Raw genomic sequence first — 22,295 nt, 5'->3', positions numbered from 1 at the left:
CGAATGTACTGTATTTGTTTAAGCGATACCGATAGAAAAACTCGATACGATACTGTTATCTGTGCGAAAGGGAAAAAATAACGTAATTATTCAGGGTCTATTTTAGGCTACACCGGTGTGTTTAAAATTAGTTAATTACGATATCATTATTTATTTGCCACAGGGAATCTAAGTCCAGTTGTACATCTATCTAAATGTGCATTAGGCCCCTGACCCAATATTATTACGTCACCGGAAAAGTAGTCGCGGTATTACGGCAGTTCACATAGAATAATGTCATAGGTCATCTGGGTTCAAGCATACGAGGCCTAAGTTCTATAAGGTCACTATATAGACCTATCCTTAGATCTAGATTAACTGCTATTGTTAAGTTATCTCGCAAAGTAGAACGTCAAAGTTATGTGCTTATCGTGTAACAACTAGAATTGCTGATCAAAGCTGACGATGCTTTAATTAGCTATAATAAAAAAAAGCAACGCGAACACCGCTTTCCCCAACCCTCATTTGCCAGATAAATATCTTCATAATAAATATTTAGCCGTTAGCCTAGATCTAGATAAATTTACATTCGAAGTTACAATTATTATCAGCTAAATTCATGTACAACTTAGATAGCGAATTGAATATAAAATAGAGCAATCTAATAAATCATGTTAAAATTTCTAGCTAATTCAGAGCCAATAGGGCTGCTGAGAGAAATAAAACAACAAACATCCGTAGGCCTAGTACATTTATTTTCCAGAATTTATATTTATTGTAAGCCTAACTATTAAACTAATCTTTTAGTCTTTTACTTTTAGTATTATATGTATATATATATATATATATATATATATATATATATATATATATATATATATATATATATATATAGGCCTCTCTCTCTCTCTATATATATATATATATATATAGGCATATATATATATATAGAGAGAGAGGCCTATATATATATATATATATATATATATATATATATATATATATATATATATATATATATATATGTATATAGGCATATATATATATAGAGAGAGAGAGAGGCCTATATATATATATATATATATATATATATATATATATATATATATATATATATATATATATATATATATATATATATATATATAGAGAGAGAGAGATATTCTAGATCTATAATATACAGAGTCTAATACTAATAGTAATACAGTTTGTTTATTCATTACATGTCAAAGACCAGCCAAAGAAGACATCAATTTTGAGGGGATTAGGTCTTTGGACCTACGAATTTTGACTTGGGTGAAAAAATCCTAAGCCAAACATTTTTGAGGTGAGTGTCACTCTTTGTCTTCAAGTTTACTTTAGTGTTGGTTACACAGTTAATTATTAAGACTTCTATACTAATACTAATACTAATATAAGACCAAATGCAATGCAACAAAGACATGTTATTTCATTGTAATATGCATTGACAGTGTACTTAGTAGGAAAATTTCAATTTAAAAATCAAGTAAATGCAGTCTATTAATTAAAAGTTTTACTTGTAGTGAGTATCCATAACTTATTATCTAAACATTAATAAATACTGGCCAGAATTTTAAAGTATTTAACAAAAAGTCATGTAGTCTTTCTTTGTAATTATTCACAGAGCCTTCCATTAAAATGGATGACAGTACAAAAGGGTCTGGTGGGCTAACACCAAAAGAGACTCAGACTGATGTGAAAAGCACCATAACTTTCTCCATCAATGGGGAATCATTTTCAGGTTATTATGATTCATAACATTATTGGGGTCATCCATAAATGACGTCACACTCGTAGGGGGGAGGGGGGGTCTGTAATTTTGTGACGATGTGTGATGAGAGGGAGGGGGGGGAGGTTCAGATGTTGCGACGTCACATTTTTGCATTATAAAAAAGCAATGTTAGAAAACGAATTTTAGACGTTATTTCGCGTTGTAGATAACTGTTTTAATAAATTGTAATAGTTTAGACAAGATTTTGGAAAAATATTGATGTTTTAAAAAAATTCAACTGCAATTTTGAGGGGGGTTGTAGGTTGAGGTGTGACGTCATTTTAGGAAGGGGGGTCTGGCTTTTTGTGACGACGTGTGATGGAGGGGAGGTAAAAATCGTCAAAAAAAAGCGTGACATCATTTATGGATGACCCCATTTGACAAAACCTACTTCTATTATTTCAAATATAACAACATAATGTTAATATGTTTAGCGTGTTACTTTAATTTATGTTTTTATATTACTATTTGAACATTTAATACTGCCCTCCCCCCACCCCCTCATAATCTCTGGCCTATATTTTTTGGTATAGGTTAGTTTAAGTTTGCATGTCACCCCTCCTGGAACATAGGCCGCTGACAAGACCTTTCCATGCATCTCTGTCCTTGGCTAGTCTCTCCAACTGTCCCCAGATGTATCCTGACAGCTGACAGTTGATTTGTCCTTTGCCATAGTACCTAATTTCTGATGGTTTTAGGCATTATTCGAAGGATCTTTCTGAGGCATGCATTTATAAATGATTGTATTTTCTTCTTATATGTGGCAGTGATTCTCCATGCCTCAGCTCCATAGAGTAAAATAAGTTTTACTAGTGTGTTGAAGACCCAGATTTTTAACTTCAATTGTTAAATGTTTTGGCATAAGATGTTTAAACTATTCTGCATTGTGAATGATGTAGGCAATAGTTAAATCAGTCTAGTTTCTTAACTTTAAATGTGTACTTAATCCTGTGGATCAAAGGGCTGCAACTATTTTTTTCTAAATAACTCAATTGTGGGTATTTCAACTCTATTGATCCATGGTTTTCAATGTCTTCCGAGTTTTCTCTCTTCCTGTGAATAATTCCAGAATGCAGATCAGTTACGTCACTGGATGGCTTAGATTGTTCCGATGTCATCAACCATACTAAATTGAGATAAATCTAGATGTTCGTTTTCTCTTAATAAACCTTCCCCTCCCCCCTTCTCTTTTGACCTCTGTTTTAATCCTTCCACTCCTGTTTCAGTGACCAATGAATACGACCCAGCCACTTCCCTGTTGGAGTTTATGAGACAGTCTGGCGTCTCTGTTGGAACAAAAGGCTGCTGCTATGAAGGAGGATGTGGTGTTTGTCTTGTGACTGTCAAACTGCTTGACCCTTTGACAGGCAACAAAAGATCTTATAGCTTGAACTCAGTAAGTTTTCTCAAGCTTTCCATAGTATTAAAAAACTAAGTCCCTACATTGTTTATAAGAGAAACAGAGATTAGTTTGGTGGAGATGGGTTGGAGTAATATTTAATTATGCCTTATATATATCGGTATGCCAGTTATTATGTATTTATGTAGTTTACATTTGCACATGTAAGCCCTGGGAGGGGGTGGGAGGTGGGTGGGGGGGGTGTAAAACCCTAACTATCTTAATCTACCCTAAGAATAATCAACTATCAGGTATTTGTGCAACTGTGGCTACACCCACGGTGGTTAAACCCTAAACTTAACCTAGAAAAAAAAAAGATAATCAACTTAAAATAAATTTATTGCAAAAAAAAATAAATAATGAAACCAACCTTTATAAAGCTTTAAATGTAAAAATTCAACAGATCAATTCATTACAATCTAATGTCTAATCATACAAAACTACACACAAACAAAACCAGCTACAAAAAAAAACACATCAAACAAACCAAACACCCAGTCAAGTTACTACTGTAACCTCTGAGACACCAGGTGCCTTAAACAAGTGCAGCTCGACTGTCTATATCTTGCGATCATTCTCAGTAGGGAAAAAGGAAGTCCCTATTGGCCACTCAGTCTTGTATAACCACCCTGACTGGAAGTATGTAGCCTACATCCACTACAACATTCACACACAGAATCACACACAAAATAAAATTTATAATCCTTCACATATGTATCAAAGGAATATATGTTAAATTTAGCCAGCCTTTTAAAATTTTGTTTTTAATTAGGCCTAAATATATATACCAGTATGCTTAGTAACTTATTATGTATTTATCTATTTTAAATTTGCATGTGTTGAAAGGATTATATGTTAAATTTAGCCAACCTTTTAAAATTTAGTTTTTTAAAAAGATTTGTATTGTTGATTTAAACTGCTTATACTAATACAATGTATGATTTTTAGTGCTGCCTTCAGCTATACACAATTCTAATACAATGTATGATTTTAGTGCTGCCTTTAGCTATACACAATACTAATACAATGTATGATTTTAGTGCTGCCTTCAGCTCTACACAATACTAATACAATGTATGATTTTAGTGCTGCCTTTAGCTATACACAATACTAATACACTGTATGATTTTAGTGCTTCCTTCAGCTATACACAATACTAATACACTGTATGATTTTAGTGCTTCCTTCAGCTATACACAATACTAATACACTGTATGATTTTAGTGCTGCCTTCAGCAATACACAATACTAATACAATGTATGCTTTTAGTGCTGCCTTCAGCTATACACAATACTAATACAATGTATGTTTTTAGTGCTGCCTTCAGCTATACACATGTGATGGAATGGAGATTACCACAGTAGAGGGGCTGGGAAATACTTCTGCTGGCTTACATCCTATCCAGCAGAGAATAGCATCAATGAATGGTATTCAGTGCGGGTACTGCACACCTGGTCAGATCATGAATATGTATGGGTAAGCAAGATTTTTTATTGACATTTACTTCAAAATAAGTTGATTATGTATAGTTATAGATTTAAAGTTTAAAGGCTCATTTACATGTGAAGTTACAAAAGTTTATTCTGCAACCTAAAATTTGATTTTAATACCATCATTTTAGAATAATCCAAAACAATTTAGATAACCCTAATGTTTTTACTATTTTAAACTCATTCAGATAGACTAAAAATAATCTAGGAAATTAAACCATAGCAATTTGTTATAAAACAATTATGCTACAATTGGTTTAGATTTAATTTTGTGTTTTTTATAATGTTAGCCTGTTAGAATAAAAAAAAAACAACTAATGATTATTCTTTGTTGACTGTTTCACCAGACTCCTGCAGTCCAACCCCACCCCATCTATGAAAGATGTAGAGGATGCATTTGATTCCACCATCTGCAGGTGTACAGGTGATTAGAATGTTGAATTTTGTTTCAAGATAATTTCAAGCTTAACTTTTTTACTTTATTAGACATCTTTAGTAAGGAACAATTGAATTTTAAAAATATTTTTGACTTAGGATACCGTCCAATATTGGATGCCATGAAGTCATTTGCATCAGATGCTCCAAGTTCAATTAGTCGAGGGATTATTGACATTGAGGTAATAATTAAGTGCAGTGGTCAAATATTTCTCTACTCTAATTTGGTCGAAATTTAATAATGACACTCAAAGAATAATTATTTTCTATTTTGATAACAAAAAATATAATTTTACAATACTAATTCAATTTTTCAAAGACTCTACTTCATTTTTGAAGGAGTTAGATGGCAAGTTATGTAGGAAAACAAATCAAGCTTGTGTTGGGCATTGTGGCACTAAAGATTGTGACAACAGAATAGCAAAACCTGTGCACATAGTTGCTGGCAGAGCTCAGTGGTTCAAGCCCTTGAATCTGGCAGAGTTATGTCCCCTGCTCCAGCAGTATGTCAATTATAACTACAGGCTTGTTTTTGGAAATACTGGCTTTGGTAATGTTTCTTTATTCATGTTCAAAATTAATTAGCCAAAATATTTTTTTTTAAATTTCAAGTTGGTTAATGTTAAATGTCAAGCAGTTTCATGTTTTTTAATTTAACCAGTAATTCAGTTCATTTACAAATGTGTCTGAGTGGCAGTCAACAGACTTGAAAAACTGGTTCCAAATGTTACCAGATTTGTGTTGCCAGAAAGCATATTTTTCAACCAAAATTGAATAATTTGTGTAATTAGTGCAAAATGACTTCCTGTTTTATTAAGGCTGGAAATACTCAAAAAAATAATTACTAGTAAAATAATAGTAATAGCAAAGACTTTTATTTTTAATTTGGATTCGTAGAGTCAGGGTGTTGTGGTGATAGGGGATGTGATATTATTTAATATAAATACAATACCATGCTATACACCATAGACTACTATTGTGTATTTTATCATGGAAAAAAAAATCGTTCTGACTTTCATTGTATAACTCTCCCTAGCCATTCTGGTTGACTTCAAGGAGAGGTTGAGGGCAGTTTTAAAAAATATTTGAATTGATAGAATAATTCTAAATGGCTTTTCAATGGCTTATATTCAATACTAAAGTATGAAAATGAGTGTAATCCAGGGGTCGGCAACCTTTTGAGACTGAAGAGCCAAAAGTTACTATTTTCATTATTTCCCAGTTTTTAAAGAGCCACTCACCTTTTTTTCAATATTTTATATTTAATTAGGATTAGGTAAAAAAAATGTGTTATTTAAAATAAATACCCTTAAATATGAAATAATATGTATTGATATAAAAACATACAAGTTTCGCCAGAATAATAAACTTAGTAATCAAATAATATAACTATAGGACTATCGCAATCCACTTTAGAAGCTGTTTTTTTTTCTTTCTTGACGGATATCCCCGGCGGTGTCTACCATTAGCCAGACAGGCCTCAACACGGCAACTAGCTGGCTTGTGTATCGGTTTGATTGCCGTGTATAGGTCGCTTATGTCATTTGGTTCTCACCAGGCTTATCTTCCATCCCATTGAACGCAGGACAAACTCGTACCCCACCGTCCAGTACCCGGCTCAACAGTTGTAAGCTAATAACTAAAAAAACTACGTTACTCAAGTCAAATGAATGTTGACTGACAATTAGGGAAATGCATTCTGAATAAATTAACATTCCTCATTGAACGATACTCGAAAAAGTCGGCTGTGGGGCTGGGCCTGGTGCCCAAGCGGCTGTCAGCTGTATACTCTCTATTGCATCTATCCTCACTGTTTCCTGATGAGTATTTTTATCCTGTTTAAAGTTGAGTTTTTTTTTTATATTTGCTGCGAGTTTTGAAAATGAAATAATATAACTATTAATATTTGTGAAAGGAGCTGGAGAGCCGCACCTTAACATCAAAAGAGCCGCATGCGGCTCGCGAGCCGCAGGTTGCCGACCCCTGGTGTAATCAATGGTTCCCAAACAACTTTAAGTTGTTAAATAACAACAATAATTTTAACACTTGCTATTATTTTTTAAACGATTTTAACTCTGGTTTCTCTTCACGTGGGGGGGGGGGGGGGGGGGGGGAAAGAGGAATTTTTTATGATTGATTTCAGAGATTATTGGTGCACATTTTAAAAAACAACATAAATGTTATGAGAGTATTGCATGAGTATAAATATAAGAGGAAAGCTTGAAGCTTTTCAACTTTTGTTATTTCGAATAAAGAGAGGTAACAAATTTCTTTCACATTTATTTTTATGATCATCATTTGATAAGAAGCAATATATATTTTTAGGAGTCTACAAGGATGTTGGACCATGGAATTATAATATTCTTATAGACATCAGAGGAATGAATGAACTCTACACTGTGGATGTAAGTTGTCTTTCTTTCACACAGAGTTGTATGTGTTTAATTTGAGTTGTCTAACTTTAAATTGAAGATAACAAAGATCAGGACTTACTTTTAGGCAATCTTAGTTGAAACTTATTTTGAGGAAATGTTGGTTGATGTATTGTAGATGTATAGCCAAAGGCAATTTTTATATTTTACAACTAAACAAAAACTTTTTTTATGTCCCTAAAATTAGGCTTTTTGTATTAAATTATGTATTTATCAAGACAAATCTGTAATTTTGAAACACAGTTTCTAAGTATTCTATGTATCTTTTTTTACATTTCTGTTTGTTTGGCTAACATGTTGCAGCTGACCCCCAGTGACCACATTGTTGTTGGAGCTAATTTGACCCTCACAAATTTAAAAGAACTTTTGGCCAAAAACACTGATCCAGAGCTACCATATGCTTCCAATTTTGTAGATCACTTACAATTCACTGCATCTAACGGTATCAGAAATGTAAGTTGATGTTACTGTATCTCTGATTTAATATTTTAAAATTACAATTTGATTTTTAAACTTCAGTAAAAATTTGGCTAAAATTAAATACAATATGTTTTTAAACTTGAGTACAAATTTGAATGACAATTAATACAAATTTTTTTAAACTTCAGTAAAAATTTGGATAAAAATAAATACAATATGTTTTTTAAACTTCTGTCGAAAATTTGGATAAAAATTAAATACAATATGTTTTTTAAACTTCAGTAAAAAATTGGATAAAAATAAATACAATATGTTTTTTAAAACTTCAGTGAAAATTTGGCCTATTTTACAGCTGGGATCTTGGGCTGGAAATCTGGCTTTAAAACATCAGCATCCAGATTTTGTGTCGGATGTTCTGATTTTACTGGAGACAGTTGGAGCTAACTTAAACATTGGTAAAAAAAATAATTAACACCTGCTATATACCAATAGCCAATTTTTAAAAATTACCATAGCTTTATAACAATTTTTTTTCTTAATTGTAAAAAATTGTAATTGGTGTAGGGGTTGTCAATAAGATTTCACACATCCTTGAGGATGTACTATGTTGTTGTGGGAAATTAAGCTATTTGCTGAGGCATAATGTGTTGAATATCTAAATAAAAATTATTAAAAACCTGTATTAATCCTTTTGGAGGCGGCATGGCTAAGCTAGACTGCTGACCCGAAAGTCTCGAGTTCAAATCCAGGTTAATTGGTAAAGCGTCCGTGAGTCCACCCAGCTCTGATGGGCACCAAACTCAAGTTAGGGAATAAGTATGCCGAGATCATTGAAACAGATGAACTCTACTTCATCTGCCCCATGTATCTTGGGCTAAAATGGTAAAAAGATTATGATGATTAGTCCTTTTATCTGCAAGAATTTTTTTTCAAATAAAAAGGATGTGAAATAATTAGAATATTATGTCTTCATAAAGAATGATTTTGATCTCAACATCAATTACAGAGATAACTTAATGAGATGTCATTTTTTATGAATAAGATATTCTGTCATCATAACAATAGTAGGTCGTCTAACAAAATTCATCTGATTTTCACTAGTTGACAGTAGTGGTTTGAACAAGCTGTACACGCTTGATGAATTCTTTGCGCTGGACATGAAGGCAAAGGTCATAGTTTCCATGCAGTTACCCAAGTACAATGCTAGCAGCCAGAGGAGTATAAGAACAATCAAGACATCCCACAGGCTTCAGGTAGGTCAAGGCTGTGGGTTGGTGTCATAGTTTCCATGCAGTTACCCAAGTACAATGCAAGCAGCCAGAGGAGTATAAGAACAATCAAGACATCCCACAGGCTTCAGGTAAGTCAAGGCTGTGGGTGGTGGTCTACTTTCTAAGTAGGTCAAGGGGTGGATCGTGTATCTATGCTCCAAGTAGGTCAAGGATGGGTCATGTGTTTAGTCTCTAAGTAGGTCATGGTGTGGGTAATGTATCTAAGGTGTGGGTCATGTATCTATTCTCCAAGTAGGTCAAGGGGGTAGGCCCTGTGCCTAGTCTTTAAGTAGGTCAAGGGATGGATCTATGTCTAGTCTCTAAGTAGGTCAAATGGTGGATCATATGCCAACTATGTAAGTATGCCACTGGGGTAAGCCATGTGTCTAGTCACTTAGTAGGAGAAGGTGTGGGTCGTATCTATGCTCCAAGCAGGTCAAGGGGTGGATCTATGTAGTCTCTAAGTAGGTCAAAGGTGAGTCATATGCAAACTCTCTAAGTATGTCACTGGGTTGTTATGTGTTGTCTCTAATTAGGTCATGTTGTGTGTCCTTTGGTTAATCTCCTAGTAGGTCAAGGGGTTGTGTCATGTATCTAAACTTAGAGGAAGTTAAAAAAAAGTGCCATACAGTAAGTACAGTTTCCTTTTAAGATGCGACAGATGTGGTTAACTGTCTTTACTTGAATCAGGAAACTGTCAGAGCTGGGTGGATTTTTGTGTTTTAAAAACAAGCACAGAACATGAGCTCTAGACTTGCATGTTAGCAACCATGTGCTCTGGTCCAAATGGGTCTTTGTGACATCCTCTAAACTGTGTCAGCAGTCTATAAAGATGCTCTCGGGGTCACTGTCTCACACTATCTGTCATTAGAGTAGTTGCCTTATCGGAGATTGCTGTCAGTAGAGGTAGATGAAGTAGAGTTATCGATTTTATTAGAGTAGTTGCCATATTAGAGATGGCAGTCAGTAGAGGCAGATGAAGTAGAGTTCACCTGTTTCTGTGAGCACAGCATCAATAAAGATTAACCAAGCTGATACAGTAGCTGACATAGTCATCAGCAGAAATATCTTCCCATGTATAGTGAGATAAATGTGTGTGTTAAAGTTTTCTGGCTATAGAAACATGAACTGCTTGTCTTACAGCAATGCCAAGCTCATGTTGCCAGTGGCTTCAACTTTGAACTGGATGCCAACAACAACTTCCTGGTCAAGTCGAAACCTTCTATTGTCATACAAGGAATCAGTGGCTCTCTGGTTAGTAATTGTTTCGTTTAAAATTTTCTATTTTTTGATAATCCTTTAGAATCTTTGTTATATATTTGTTTACTTTAAATGAAAGTAAATTTACTGAAGATGTTTGTTAATGAAATTTTCTACTCTTTACAGTCAATTGCTAAAATAAAGATCAGTATTTCTTAAAATTTGGGTCACTTAAATACTTTTTTTTATTTCATTGTTTGATTGATAATGTTAAATCACTCTGTTTGTCAAAATTGTCCGTGTAAATTATTTAAGGCTTTTATTTGTATACATTTGTATATTTACTTTTACTAAGTATGTGAAATAAATATGGTCTACGTCAAGCTATAATGATTATGGTGTTTCCTCTTGTTTAGATCCATGCAGTACAGACTGAATCTTATCTCATTAACAAACAACTGGGAGATCCTACTGTGCTTGCTGGTTCATTTGATTTTTTTATTCTTTACATAAAGTTTTTCTTCATTATTAAAAAAAAAAATTATTTTAAAAATGTAATTAACCTTGTCAGTATTTTAGAAACACTTATACAATCTCAAGATAGTGTAAAAAAATTGTTTTTGGATGATTTTTAAAGAGATAATCCTTTTCTTTAGGTGCACTAAGTTCACTTTCGGCTGAGCTAGTCCCAGAAACGAGTCCAACTTCGGCTAGTGCATCCTATCGCAAGAGCTTGGCCTTAGGTCACTTTTACAAGGTAAATTACTGTCTTGCATTAGGTTAGTGGTTAGGCTACCTAATAAATTCTAATTGTATTTGAGCATTTCTCTGTCCAAACTATAGTGCAATGAACTTTGTTTCTTATTATATTTGTTTTGTATATAGATCTACTGTCAATACTTTACAAAAAGATGCTAACATAAATTTATGATTTATGAAAGTTTAATACTATGGTATCATCATTTATAATACATTTTTTAAAATAATGTATAAAATAATGTCCAAGACCCACAAATTATGTATATATCTTATTTGTTCTATAGACATATAAAACTAAGTGTGATGTCCCATATTTTTTCTAGTTTGTTCTAGAGGCGTGTAAAACTAAGTGTGACATCCCATATTTTTTCTAGCTTATTCTAGAGGCGTGTAAAACTAAGTGTGACATACCATATTTTTCTAGTTTGTTCTAGAGGCATGTAAAACTAAGTGTGACGTCCCATATGTTTTTCTAGTTTGTTCTAGAGGCATGTAAAACTAAGTGTGATGGCCCATATTTTTTCTAGTTTGTTCTAGAGGCGTGTAAAACTAAGTGTGACATCCCATATTTTTTCTAGCTTATTCTAGAGGCGTGTAAAACTAAGTGTGACATACCATATTTTTCTAGTTTGTTCTAGAGGCATGTAAAACTAAGTGTGACGTCCCATATGTTTTTCTAGTTTGTTCTAGAGGCATGTAAAACTAAGTGTGATGGCCCATATTTTTTCTAGTTTGTTCTAGAGGCATGTAAAACTAAGTGTGACGTCATATTTTTCTAGTTTGTTCTGGAGGCTTGTAAAACTAAGTGTGATGTCCCATATTTTTTCTAGTTTGTTCTAGAGGCATGTAAAACTAAGTGTGACGTCCGATATGTCACTGGTGGACCTGGTTTGGACAGACCACTCATGACAGCCACACAGTCCTACGGCACTGATGACCCCACAGTCTACCCAGCCACTAAGCCCATGCCGAAATTCACAGCTTATAACCTGGTATTGAACTAGTGTTATTTTTTCTTCACTATGCTTAAATGAGTCCCAAAAATAGATTATTTTTAACATATTATTTTTTATAGTTTAAAATTACGATAGGTCTGATAGTTCTTAATACATTAATGCCATTTATGCAAATAATATTCAAATTTGTTTTAAAAGTTCAAGGTTATCCCAATTATTTTTACTCTGTAGGCAACAGGTGAAGTGAAATTTTTGACTGACCTTCCAGTGTTACAAGGTCAGCTGTATGCAGCACCTGTGCTGAGCACCATGGGAAACGCAAGACTTGCAAGCGTTGATGCTTCTGCTGCTCTGGTAATTCAATAGTGGTTTTTTCATTCAATGAATTGTGTATAGCCCATTGTATATACCTACTTAGGTAGGGTAGGGTTAGCCTGGATACTGGACAGTGGGGTACGAGTTTACCCTGGGCTCTGTGGGGTGGAAGATAAGCCCGGTGAGAACCAAAGGACAGAAGTGACCGATACACAGTAATCAAACCGATATCCAAGCCAGTTAGTCAGCGTTTGCCGTGTTGAGGCATTGCCTGGCTAATGGGAGACACCTCCTGAGCTGGTGATGTCCATTCCGTAAAGAAAGAAAAAAAAGAAAATCATGTTCTCACACTGGGAGTCTTATTACTAGGTGTCAGAGTGCAGTAAATTGGTGCTTCAAGATTAATTTGACTATATTTGGTTACTAACCCAAACGCATACAACTTATTTTCTCTTTAAAATTGGATCTCTTTCAACTTGGTGTTCTGATGTCACCCGATGTGATCCACACACATTCCCTACCCACCTCCCTTGTGGTGCCACCATTGCCGGGGAGTCCCTACCCACCTACCTTGTGATGCCACCATCACCGTGGTAAACAAGAGCTATCCTATTAAAATTCTAAGATAGTTCCTTTGTGGAATCTACATTAGTCTACGACCCTCATATCTCTCATGGGCTTGAAACTATTTTAGAAAAATCTGTTCCATCTCTTTGAATTCAGCGTTTCAAAAACTTTGTAAAATTGTTGTTTATATACTGCTGAACTAATGCCAGGTACTCATTGGGGCTGACTGACTCACTGGCACAATATCTGCTTGATCTTAATTTTAAAAAAAATGTAATGGGTATTCTTTACAAGGACTTACTTCACTTGCAATCTTACTTGAAATATACTATATACAAGCTAACACTATACTTAAATCTTACTAAAGCTACCCTAAACATAAACTTAACCCTAAACTTAATCCCCTGAAACAAACAAAACCACAATCTAAGATGTAACATGACTTGACACCTGAATACACATAAACCTTACCCTATGTCAGGGGTCTCCAAACTATGGCCCACGGGCCGGATGCGGCCCTCGATGTCCTCTCATCCATCTTTGTGTCCACGGAAAAAAATGTTTGGCTGAGGAACTTTGCCCAGAAAATTCAAAACACCCCGAAGAGATATCTTGAAGAAAACTCTGGCTCCCGAACTAATATTTGATAGTTAAAGCGGCCCTCGGGCTGAAAAGTTTGGAGACCCCTGCCCTATATAATACAAAAACCAACAGCACCATTTCTTACTGTGTAGAACATTCCTGGGGTCGTCAAATTTATTCAAGCTGCTGACATCCCAGGAGAAAATAACTGGAGACCCAAGCCTCTATATGAACCCGGCGCATATCAAGAGGTCAGTCAACCTTAATTACGACTCAACACTCACCTAATTAAATGCTTATAATTTTAAATATTTCTGTAAATAATTTTTAATTATAAACTACTCCTGTGAAAATTTTAAATATTTAAAAAAAAAATTTTATTTTATTTTAGTATATTATGATTAATGTTAGGGTTTTAATTTTTCTATGGACCTCATATTTTTTACAATGTTTTAGCTTTTGAGTTCTGGTGAGATTCTGTATGCTGGACAACCCATTGGAATTGTGGTGGCCAGTGAGTATTGACGCAGTTTTAAGTTTTCATTAAATACATGGCGACTCAAAAATAAGATGGATAAGTCTGCCTAATTTCAAGACCATGACAGCAAGCAGGTTTTACACTAATAGGTTCCCTTTGAACAGACTGAGCTTCCCTTAGAGATGACTGAACACTGTTCAATTAAATTTTGGCATTAAGGTGGAACTAAGCACTGTTTAATTAATTGGGTTATAAGGTGGAATGGTAGAATTAGTCTCCTTATCCAGGGGAGGTAATTCTAAATAGTGGGAGAGCATTAACTATACTTCCTAAAATTTCTATTTGAAAATATACCACTAAATCAGAACTTCTATAAAACATCACAAACATTATTTAACTGTTCAATTCTTTGTTTTCTTAATAAGTATACCAAAGAATACATTTTAAAAGAGCTATTGTTGAATCTCACCTCCTTTAGCTGATGAAATAACTGCCCAAGGTGCTCGTGGGGCCGTGAAGGTGACTTACTCAGATGTCCAGCCTTCCATAACAGGTGTGGAGGAAGCCATTCAGAAAAAATCATTTTACCCCAAACTTGGGCCCTTCACTGCTGGTGATCCCGCAGGTGAGGCTTGATAATTAGCTGTTGAAAAAATTCCAATTGTTTATTCAGACATGACTTTGTATTGTGAAATAAGGCAGCAGAAATATTTTCATACACATTTGCTGTAAAAAGTTTTCCCCAACCTGAGTTATGGTTCCTGAATTAATTACGGTTTCTTACATGATTACTTAAACCCAGGTTGACTAATACTTAAACCTGAATTATTATTTTTCTTTTATCTACCATACAAAATAATCAACTTAGTGATCTAGATTGCATCTATTAATTAATGCGCTAATCTGGACAGCATTATCTTTCCTTTAGCTGCCATGGCATCAGCTCCGCACAGAATATCAGGTTCAATACACAGCACTGACCAGTACAACTTTCACCTGGAGAGTCAAGCAGCGTTCTGTAGCCCCTCGGACTTGGGTGGGATGGATGTGTTAGCCACTAGCCAGTGGCTGGATGCCACTTCAGAAACAGTGGCCCAACTCCTGGGGATACAGGAATCCAGGTTACCCCCCATTAATAATTTTTCTTTTCAATTTTTAAATTATATAAATGTGATATTTTTTTTCTTTGATTAAAACAATTTGTTTAATCTTCAAAGTTATGAAATTATTATCCTTGTTAGTTATGATTTAAATGCAATAGTAACCTTACTATTTCAATAAATTTGATTGATAAACCATATACTTAACAAAATTATTCTTTCAACACTTCCATTTATCTACCAATAATAATTTATGATTTGTTTTGATTTATTTAACTTTATAAAGCTGTTTCCCTGTATTTACAATTTACTAAATGAAGTGTAAAAACCTTTAACTTTCACAGAAAGTTACATTTATTTTTCCTTTTAACTTGATTCAGTATCAATGTGGAGATTCAAAGATTAGGTGGAGGGTTTGGTGGCAAAATATTCTACAACTTACCTGTTGCTGGGATGTGTGCCGTTGCAGCCCAGGTAACTAAAAGGTAAACATACAATAGTAATTTTATCTTTCAAATGGAGTATTTTAATCGTATATACATAATTTTATTTATAGTGGTCTCCATCTGCCAGTTTTTTAATAGATTCTGTTCCTGTTTCTATTTGATGTGAAGTTTTTAATTTTCTTATTTTACCATTGAGATTACTCACCTTCTGTTTTGTTTAATCCAATATCTGGATTAGAACAGCACTACAGGAAATTTAATTTAAAAAAATATTTTTTGGCAGGCCTGTTTTGATGAGTTTAGACTTGCACACCAACATGCAGTTCCAAGGGAAAAGGACCCGCTATGTATATCAGTATGAGGCAAGGAAGTTTTAGTAGTTATACTTTGATGCTTTTTTATATAGTGATTACAGTAACCCTTTGTGGTAATTTACTCTAAAACGTTTCTTTAAGGTCTACAGTAATTTTGTATGGTCATTTTGTGTTTCTTTTTGTTTGAAATCAAATGTACACAGTTGGACATATACAATATGCTTTAAACATTATTTTTAATTAAGAGAAATTATTTTTAGATTGGTTTTGATGATGATGGCAAGATTCTAGCCATTATAGCCACAGCATACAGTGATTCTGGTCCCATCTTTCTTAAGGCAGATTGCAATGAAGGCACTCAAAACTATATTGACAGTGGTAATAAGCATAATTGACATCTGTAGTTGCTATATTATTATAGATGTTTTGTTGATTATTCTGTTGTAATGTATTTATGATTATATTCAAAGTATAAAAAATATAGCCCATATATCCATAATTTTATTTTAAAAAATCAACTGCTGTACAGCTTATTTCTGCCCCAACTGGTCCTGGACTGTGCAGCCATGTAAGACTAACAAACCAGTTCCAACTTCAGTCAGAGCACCTGGTGAGACTTTATTTACTAAATTATCAAACGTTGCCAGATTTTTAAAAATCAACTGCTAAATTTATTGTTTTCTTTCTTTACAAGCAAATTAATTTGTTTCTCAGGTACAGCACCAGCTATTTATGCTATGGAATGTATGATTGACCATGTGGCCACATATTTAAAAAAAGATCACCTTGAAGTTCGTAAACTGAATCTTTTTGTTGATGGTCAGGTATGTATCATTTAGTCTTAAAATGAAGAGATATGTCTCAGTTGAAAATGTTAAAATTAAAATTCTGATTTATAATAGTGAACATATTTTGATCTTCGGCACAACTTTGAAGAGCTCTTTCATTTGTATGGTAAATTAATTTGAATAGTAGGTTTTTCAAATTATTCCATTTCTAATTAAAATAAAAACAGTTAAATTATTTTTTAAAATAAAATTTCTCACTGATCATGTTTTACATTGTGGTTGAATAACATGATGATTGTGTTGAATTGTGTAATCTAGACAACTCTGGGTGGTTTGGTGTTAGAGAATTGTCTCATTAGAGATCTTGTCCACCAACTTGAGACAGATATTGATTACCCAGCTAGAGTTCAAGCTGTCAATGACTTTAACAAGGTAAGCAACTCTTTTTTAAAAATCTACAAGGTAGCTAACTTTTAAAAAAAAAATGTACTGCTGTTTGTTTATCTTTGTATAAATAAATGCTTTACTAAGTATGAATAATTTGATAAGCTGGGTAATTTAAAAATGATTAGTTCAATTGGTATAAGTTATATATTAGTGAATATCTCCATTTAAAAGATGAGAGAATATAATTTTTTTTTGATCAGGCAAATCGTTGGAGAAAGCGTGGTCTGCATGTGATGCCAATCAGATATTCCCTGAGCTGGAACAAATTCATCCACCACACAACTGTTGTTGTTCACCATGGTGACGGCAGTGTTGCTATTAGTCATGGTGGTGTTGACATGGGTCAAGGTATCAACACAAAGGTAACGCTTTTTCTGCCCATTCAACGTTTTAGGTCAACTTTTACAACAACATCCCCCAGGAGTAATTCTGATTACATAGGAGAAGTAAAAGTTGTTTTGATTCTCTTGAATTAGAGTTAACTTTTTTTTATTCACACTATGCAACAGTTGAGAAAAATTTGATTTTGAGTGCAAACTTCATTTGTATTTCTAACACAATTACAATCTTTGTAGGTCTATACAATTACTTTTTCATTTATTATTTAGCTACACTTTAACTAATTGTTTAAATTTTGTATTGGTAAGTCTAAAGACTATGAAAGGATTTTTAATCTTAAAATCTCTTAATTGTTGCTTGCCTAACTTTGCATAACACAGGCCATCCAGTGTTGTGCTTATAAGCTTGGCGTACCCGTGGACAAAATTAAAATCAAGAAGACATCATCTTTTTTCAATGCCAATTCTCATTGGACAGCAGCCACTGTAACTTCTGAGCTGATTTGTTTGGTGAGTTTTAATTAGGTGGAGCTCTTCTCTTTTTAAAAAAATTAAAAATATCACTTCTTTTTCCATATTCAAAGAAAGACAAAGCTAGGAATTATTTTTTGAGCACCTTTTTCTGGACAATAATTTGAATAAAACCTAAAAATTTGTAAGGGAATATTATGCTTGCATTATTATTAGTATTGAACAATAAGCTGCTAGATTTTAAAAATAAACTATTGTGATATGCCATGATATACTGCTAGACTAATTAACGGAACAATAACCATTATTTTTGGAATAGGCTGTGATGACCTGCTGTGATATGTTGCTAGAACGTATGGCACCCGTCAAGGCTAAACTGGTCAACCCAACTTGGGAAGAAATTGTTGAGCAATGTTTTAAGGATATGGTTGATCTAACAGCATCATATTTGTAAGCTAATTTAGTTTTTAGTTTTTAAAACTGGATCCAAATATCTGATGAATGATTTATAACAGCAAATATAGTTTTTAATTTTAAAAATTGGATACCAAATGTCTGTTGAATGATTTGTAACAGCATCATATTTGTGAGCTGATAAAGATTTATCATTTTAAAATTTGATACCACCAAGTAGGCCTATCTGACAAATGATTTCTAACAGCTTCATATTTGTAAGTTGATATAGTTTTTAATTCTTAAAACTGAATCCAAGTATCTGATGAATGGTTTATATAAGCAAATGTAATTTTCCAATTGGGATGTAGTAATCTAGCAGATAATTTAATTGAAATCTTTTAGACATTTTAAATTAATCTTATTTACAAATGAATACTTACAAATACATACAAAATTTAATTGGAAATCACATCAAATGGAATGTTAACTTAAAGTCCTAGGCATCATAAACAATTTAAAAAATCTATTCAAAGCAAATGTATTAATCTTTCATCTGTTTTTTTTTAAATCTTACATTGGCATAGTTTGAGGCATCATTTGTTGGCGAATTATTTTTTTAAAAGATTTTTAAAATAATATTTGTTTGTTTGGCATGTTAGTTAAAAATTTTGTTCCTATAAACTTGTCTCCTGTTACAGAAACCACCCAGAGGATAAAGTTGAGAATGCCCGTTACAATTGCTGGAGTGCATGTTGCACTGAGGTGGAGCTAGACACCATCACTGGGCAGTACCAGATAAATCAAGTTGATTTCCTTTACGACTGTGGCATTAGGTAAACTTGATTATTTTAATATTTAATTATTAAAAGCAACACTGCATTCGATAAATCGAAACCTAACATTTACAACATACTGAGTTAACTTATAGAAAAATCACTGCCCAGTGAATTTTCAGGCTGTTATGCATTAAGTTTAATATAAATTTTTAAAATGCACCCATATAATAAATACTTTATTTTTTATTATTATTTTTTTTCAGTTTGAACCCAGATATTGACTTGGGTCAGCTGGAGGGCGGGTTTATGATGGGTTGTGGTCTGTTTCTCCTGGAGGGAATGACCTTTGACCCAGTTACAGGAAAAGCTTTGACTGATGGGACATGGGTTTGTAGAGCATCCACATATATTAGATTTGATTTGATTTTTTTTTTGTTACAACCAAAAAAAAATTCAAATCATAAAATAAAAGAAACATATATAATTTTTTTCTATAATCTTAGTAAAATCAGTGCTTTTATAAAATGAATCTATTTTCAGACTTACAAACCTCCTCTGGCAAAGGACTTGCCAATTAAGTTCAATGTCAAGTTTTTGAGAAATTCACCAAATCCATATGGGCTCTTGAGATCTAAAGGTTAGCCATCTATTTTTGTTTTATCTTTTCAATCCATAGTTTAAAATCAGTCTTCCTGCATAATTTCCCCTTAGAAATAATTTCTCTCTCTGACTGTTTGGTCAGAGGGTTAAAGTCCAGCAATGTGTTATGTAAATAAAAAAAACTCATAGATTATTTATATATAAAAGTAGCATTTGTCCCCTCAATGACCTGTTTAAGTGGTCATGAAGCACAACCCACTGTTTAAAAAGATACAGAGTAGTCTTCCCTACACCTCCCTAAAAATTCATTTTATAATATACAAACCTAAAAGAAAAGTTCCCTTTTCAAACCTGATGGTCTATAGGGCAAGTCCAGTAGGGTTCACTTGTTTCTGTGACCTTGGCATATACAAACTTTTTTATGTTCTAAAGTGTGAATTTAGCAAAACAATGCTGACCAGTAATTCTATATTTCAATGTTAATATTTTATACATAAACCTAACCTAGCACCGTTTGAAGACTCCATGTAATAAAATGGTTGAATAGTATCAAGTGTTAAGTCTAGGTAAAGAATTAATTTTATGAATATCATCTGTTATATAAATTGCTCAAGCAGTATAAAGTGTCTAGGTAAAGAATGAAAATTATAACCTGTTACAAGACTAACTCTTGAATCTGACTCTAGCTGTTGGTGAAGTTCCTGTTGCACAAGGTGCCTGTCCCCTCTTGGCACTCAAAAGGGCAGTGGAAGCTGCAAGGTTCGAGTCTGGCATTGAAGGCTGGTTCCAGTTCAGTAAGTCACATAAAGTAAAAATCCTCTTTAGATCTAGCGATCCATTGGGCAAATGAAGTAGAGTTGATAGTTTCTAATGAAGGGTCAGCACTTTGCCCAGCCACCTTTACTTTCCCTAACATGAGTTAGGTACCCGTTTGAACTGGGTGGACTCATGGGTGTTCTACTAAGTCACAAGCATCAGCTTTATAGTTTGGACACAGAGGCTTCTAAAAATGTGTTTTCTTACATTTTAAATGAAATATATATAAAAACTTTTATAATGAAAGCCTTTTAAATGCACTGAAAATAAGAAAAAAAGCTTTCTTTCTTTAATAAAAGCATTGGTTTCTCTTGAGATCTCTTACATGTATGGGCAACCAAAGCTTTTATTAAAGAAAACAAGATTTATTTTCTTATTTTCTGTGCATCTAAAAGCTTATTATTATGAAGGTTTTTATGGGTTTTTTTTTCCCCACTAATTAGTAATTTGTTCTAAATAAAGTCTACACTACATAGGGGGTTGACTTTATGACATTGTGTAACAAAAAGTTAACATTAGTCTCAAACATGAAAACTTTTTTATGTGGCTTTGATATGATTGAATGATAAGCCATACAATTCAAAATTTAAAGGTCTTAGCAAGAATCCCTGTAGTAATCTATCAATATTTTGTTCAATTACTTTGGTATATCTTTTGTTGTCACAAAATTTACCAACCAAATATTAATTAGAACAATACAAATTAAATTTGACACCGTCAACTTATTCTACTCTGAACATCAACATCTCTAGAATGTTTTTGATCCTTTAGTACTGAAGTTATTTCCCTTTTATTGCCATTTCTTTCCCCCACCAACTGCATCACATACATCTTTTACAGGTGCGCCAGCCAGTGTTGAACAAATTCAAGTTTCTTGTTTAAATGATGTCAAAAATTTTACATTTGGACATCAAGAATAAATTATTTACATTAAGCTTTTGTTAATTTTGAGGATTTTATGCCTATAGATTCTATTTTCTTATTTGTAATGAATTTTTTTTATTGAAAATATTTTAAATAACTGTCGAGTATCAAAATCAGTATTATATTAACAAGAGTACACTAGCTAAATGGCATGTAAAATGTGTTAACCAGTGCTAGTATGTTTGTACTAATTATTAACTCGCATTTGTAACAAATAAGTTACAAAAAAAAAATATCCGGTGTTTTTATAATTAGTAACTCAATAAATGTTCATTATTTATTGGATTTGCAATGCTAAGAAGTATTTGAACCCTTTACAGTCCTATGCGCAAAAATGCTCCCAAGATTTTTCTTAATTTGATGCGCTCGTACTTAGTATTTTCCATTTATTTATTTGTAGAAACTAACGCCTCTCTGGTAATTAAATTTGGAAGATATCAGCAAAAAAGAGAAATAATAATTTTTTTTTACATTTTTGTTTTTTTTATCACTATAATTTTTGTTTATGTTAAATAATTTATGAAAAACATGTTGCTGTCAATATGAGTAAAATTAAAACTAATTAAAATGCTTCTGTTGTTGAGACAGGCTTTCATTAAAGTGATAATAATAGTGGGTTGTTTTTTTTAAAAATATTTTTCTGGGTTTAATATAATTTTTGTTAATTATTTGTCAATTATTAAGCTCTTTAATTTCATACTCTGACTCATACGTAATAAACTGACGATTTTCCTGTATAATGCTTTAGTCTTATTTTTAAAAATTATGTGAATATTTTAAAATTAAAAAAAAAGTGTTGTGGT

At 33.1% G+C, this 22,295-nt stretch overlaps 1 protein-coding gene across 1 annotated transcript; it reads left to right on the top strand.

Moving 5' to 3' along the window:
• The first annotated feature begins 233 nt into the window (after nucleotides 1-233).
• LOC131953672 (xanthine dehydrogenase) lies at nucleotides 234-22,193 on the top strand. Its single transcript, XM_059316981.1, has 35 exons — nucleotides 234-322; nucleotides 1,212-1,306; nucleotides 1,625-1,741; nucleotides 2,998-3,167; nucleotides 4,487-4,647; nucleotides 5,009-5,085; nucleotides 5,196-5,278; nucleotides 5,436-5,646; nucleotides 7,422-7,501; nucleotides 7,832-7,981; nucleotides 8,301-8,403; nucleotides 9,050-9,201; nucleotides 10,363-10,473; nucleotides 10,836-10,902; nucleotides 11,076-11,176; nucleotides 12,009-12,170; nucleotides 12,366-12,488; nucleotides 13,751-13,849; nucleotides 14,055-14,112; nucleotides 14,555-14,701; nucleotides 15,005-15,197; nucleotides 15,557-15,661; nucleotides 15,906-15,984; nucleotides 16,197-16,314; nucleotides 16,466-16,546; nucleotides 16,651-16,760; nucleotides 17,043-17,156; nucleotides 17,372-17,533; nucleotides 17,891-18,019; nucleotides 18,300-18,430; nucleotides 19,075-19,209; nucleotides 19,416-19,539; nucleotides 19,693-19,789; nucleotides 20,439-20,546; nucleotides 21,409-22,193. The coding sequence occupies exons 3-35, from the start codon at nucleotides 1,639-1,641 to the stop codon at nucleotides 21,486-21,488; spliced, it is 3,924 nt and encodes a 1,307-aa protein (XP_059172964.1). The 5' UTR covers nucleotides 234-322; nucleotides 1,212-1,306; nucleotides 1,625-1,638; the 3' UTR covers nucleotides 21,489-22,193.
• The last annotated feature ends 102 nt before the right edge of the window (nucleotides 22,194-22,295 follow it).

This window comes from Physella acuta, unplaced genomic scaffold (assembly GCF_028476545.2).
Source record: "Physella acuta isolate Inbredline_101_S28 unplaced genomic scaffold, ASM2847654v3 ptg000937l, whole genome shotgun sequence".
In the NCBI taxonomy this organism is placed as follows: Eukaryota; Metazoa; Mollusca; class Gastropoda; family Physidae; genus Physella; species Physella acuta.
Note: the sequence above shows the minus strand (reverse complement) of the source record. Positions and strands in the feature narration are given on the sequence as shown.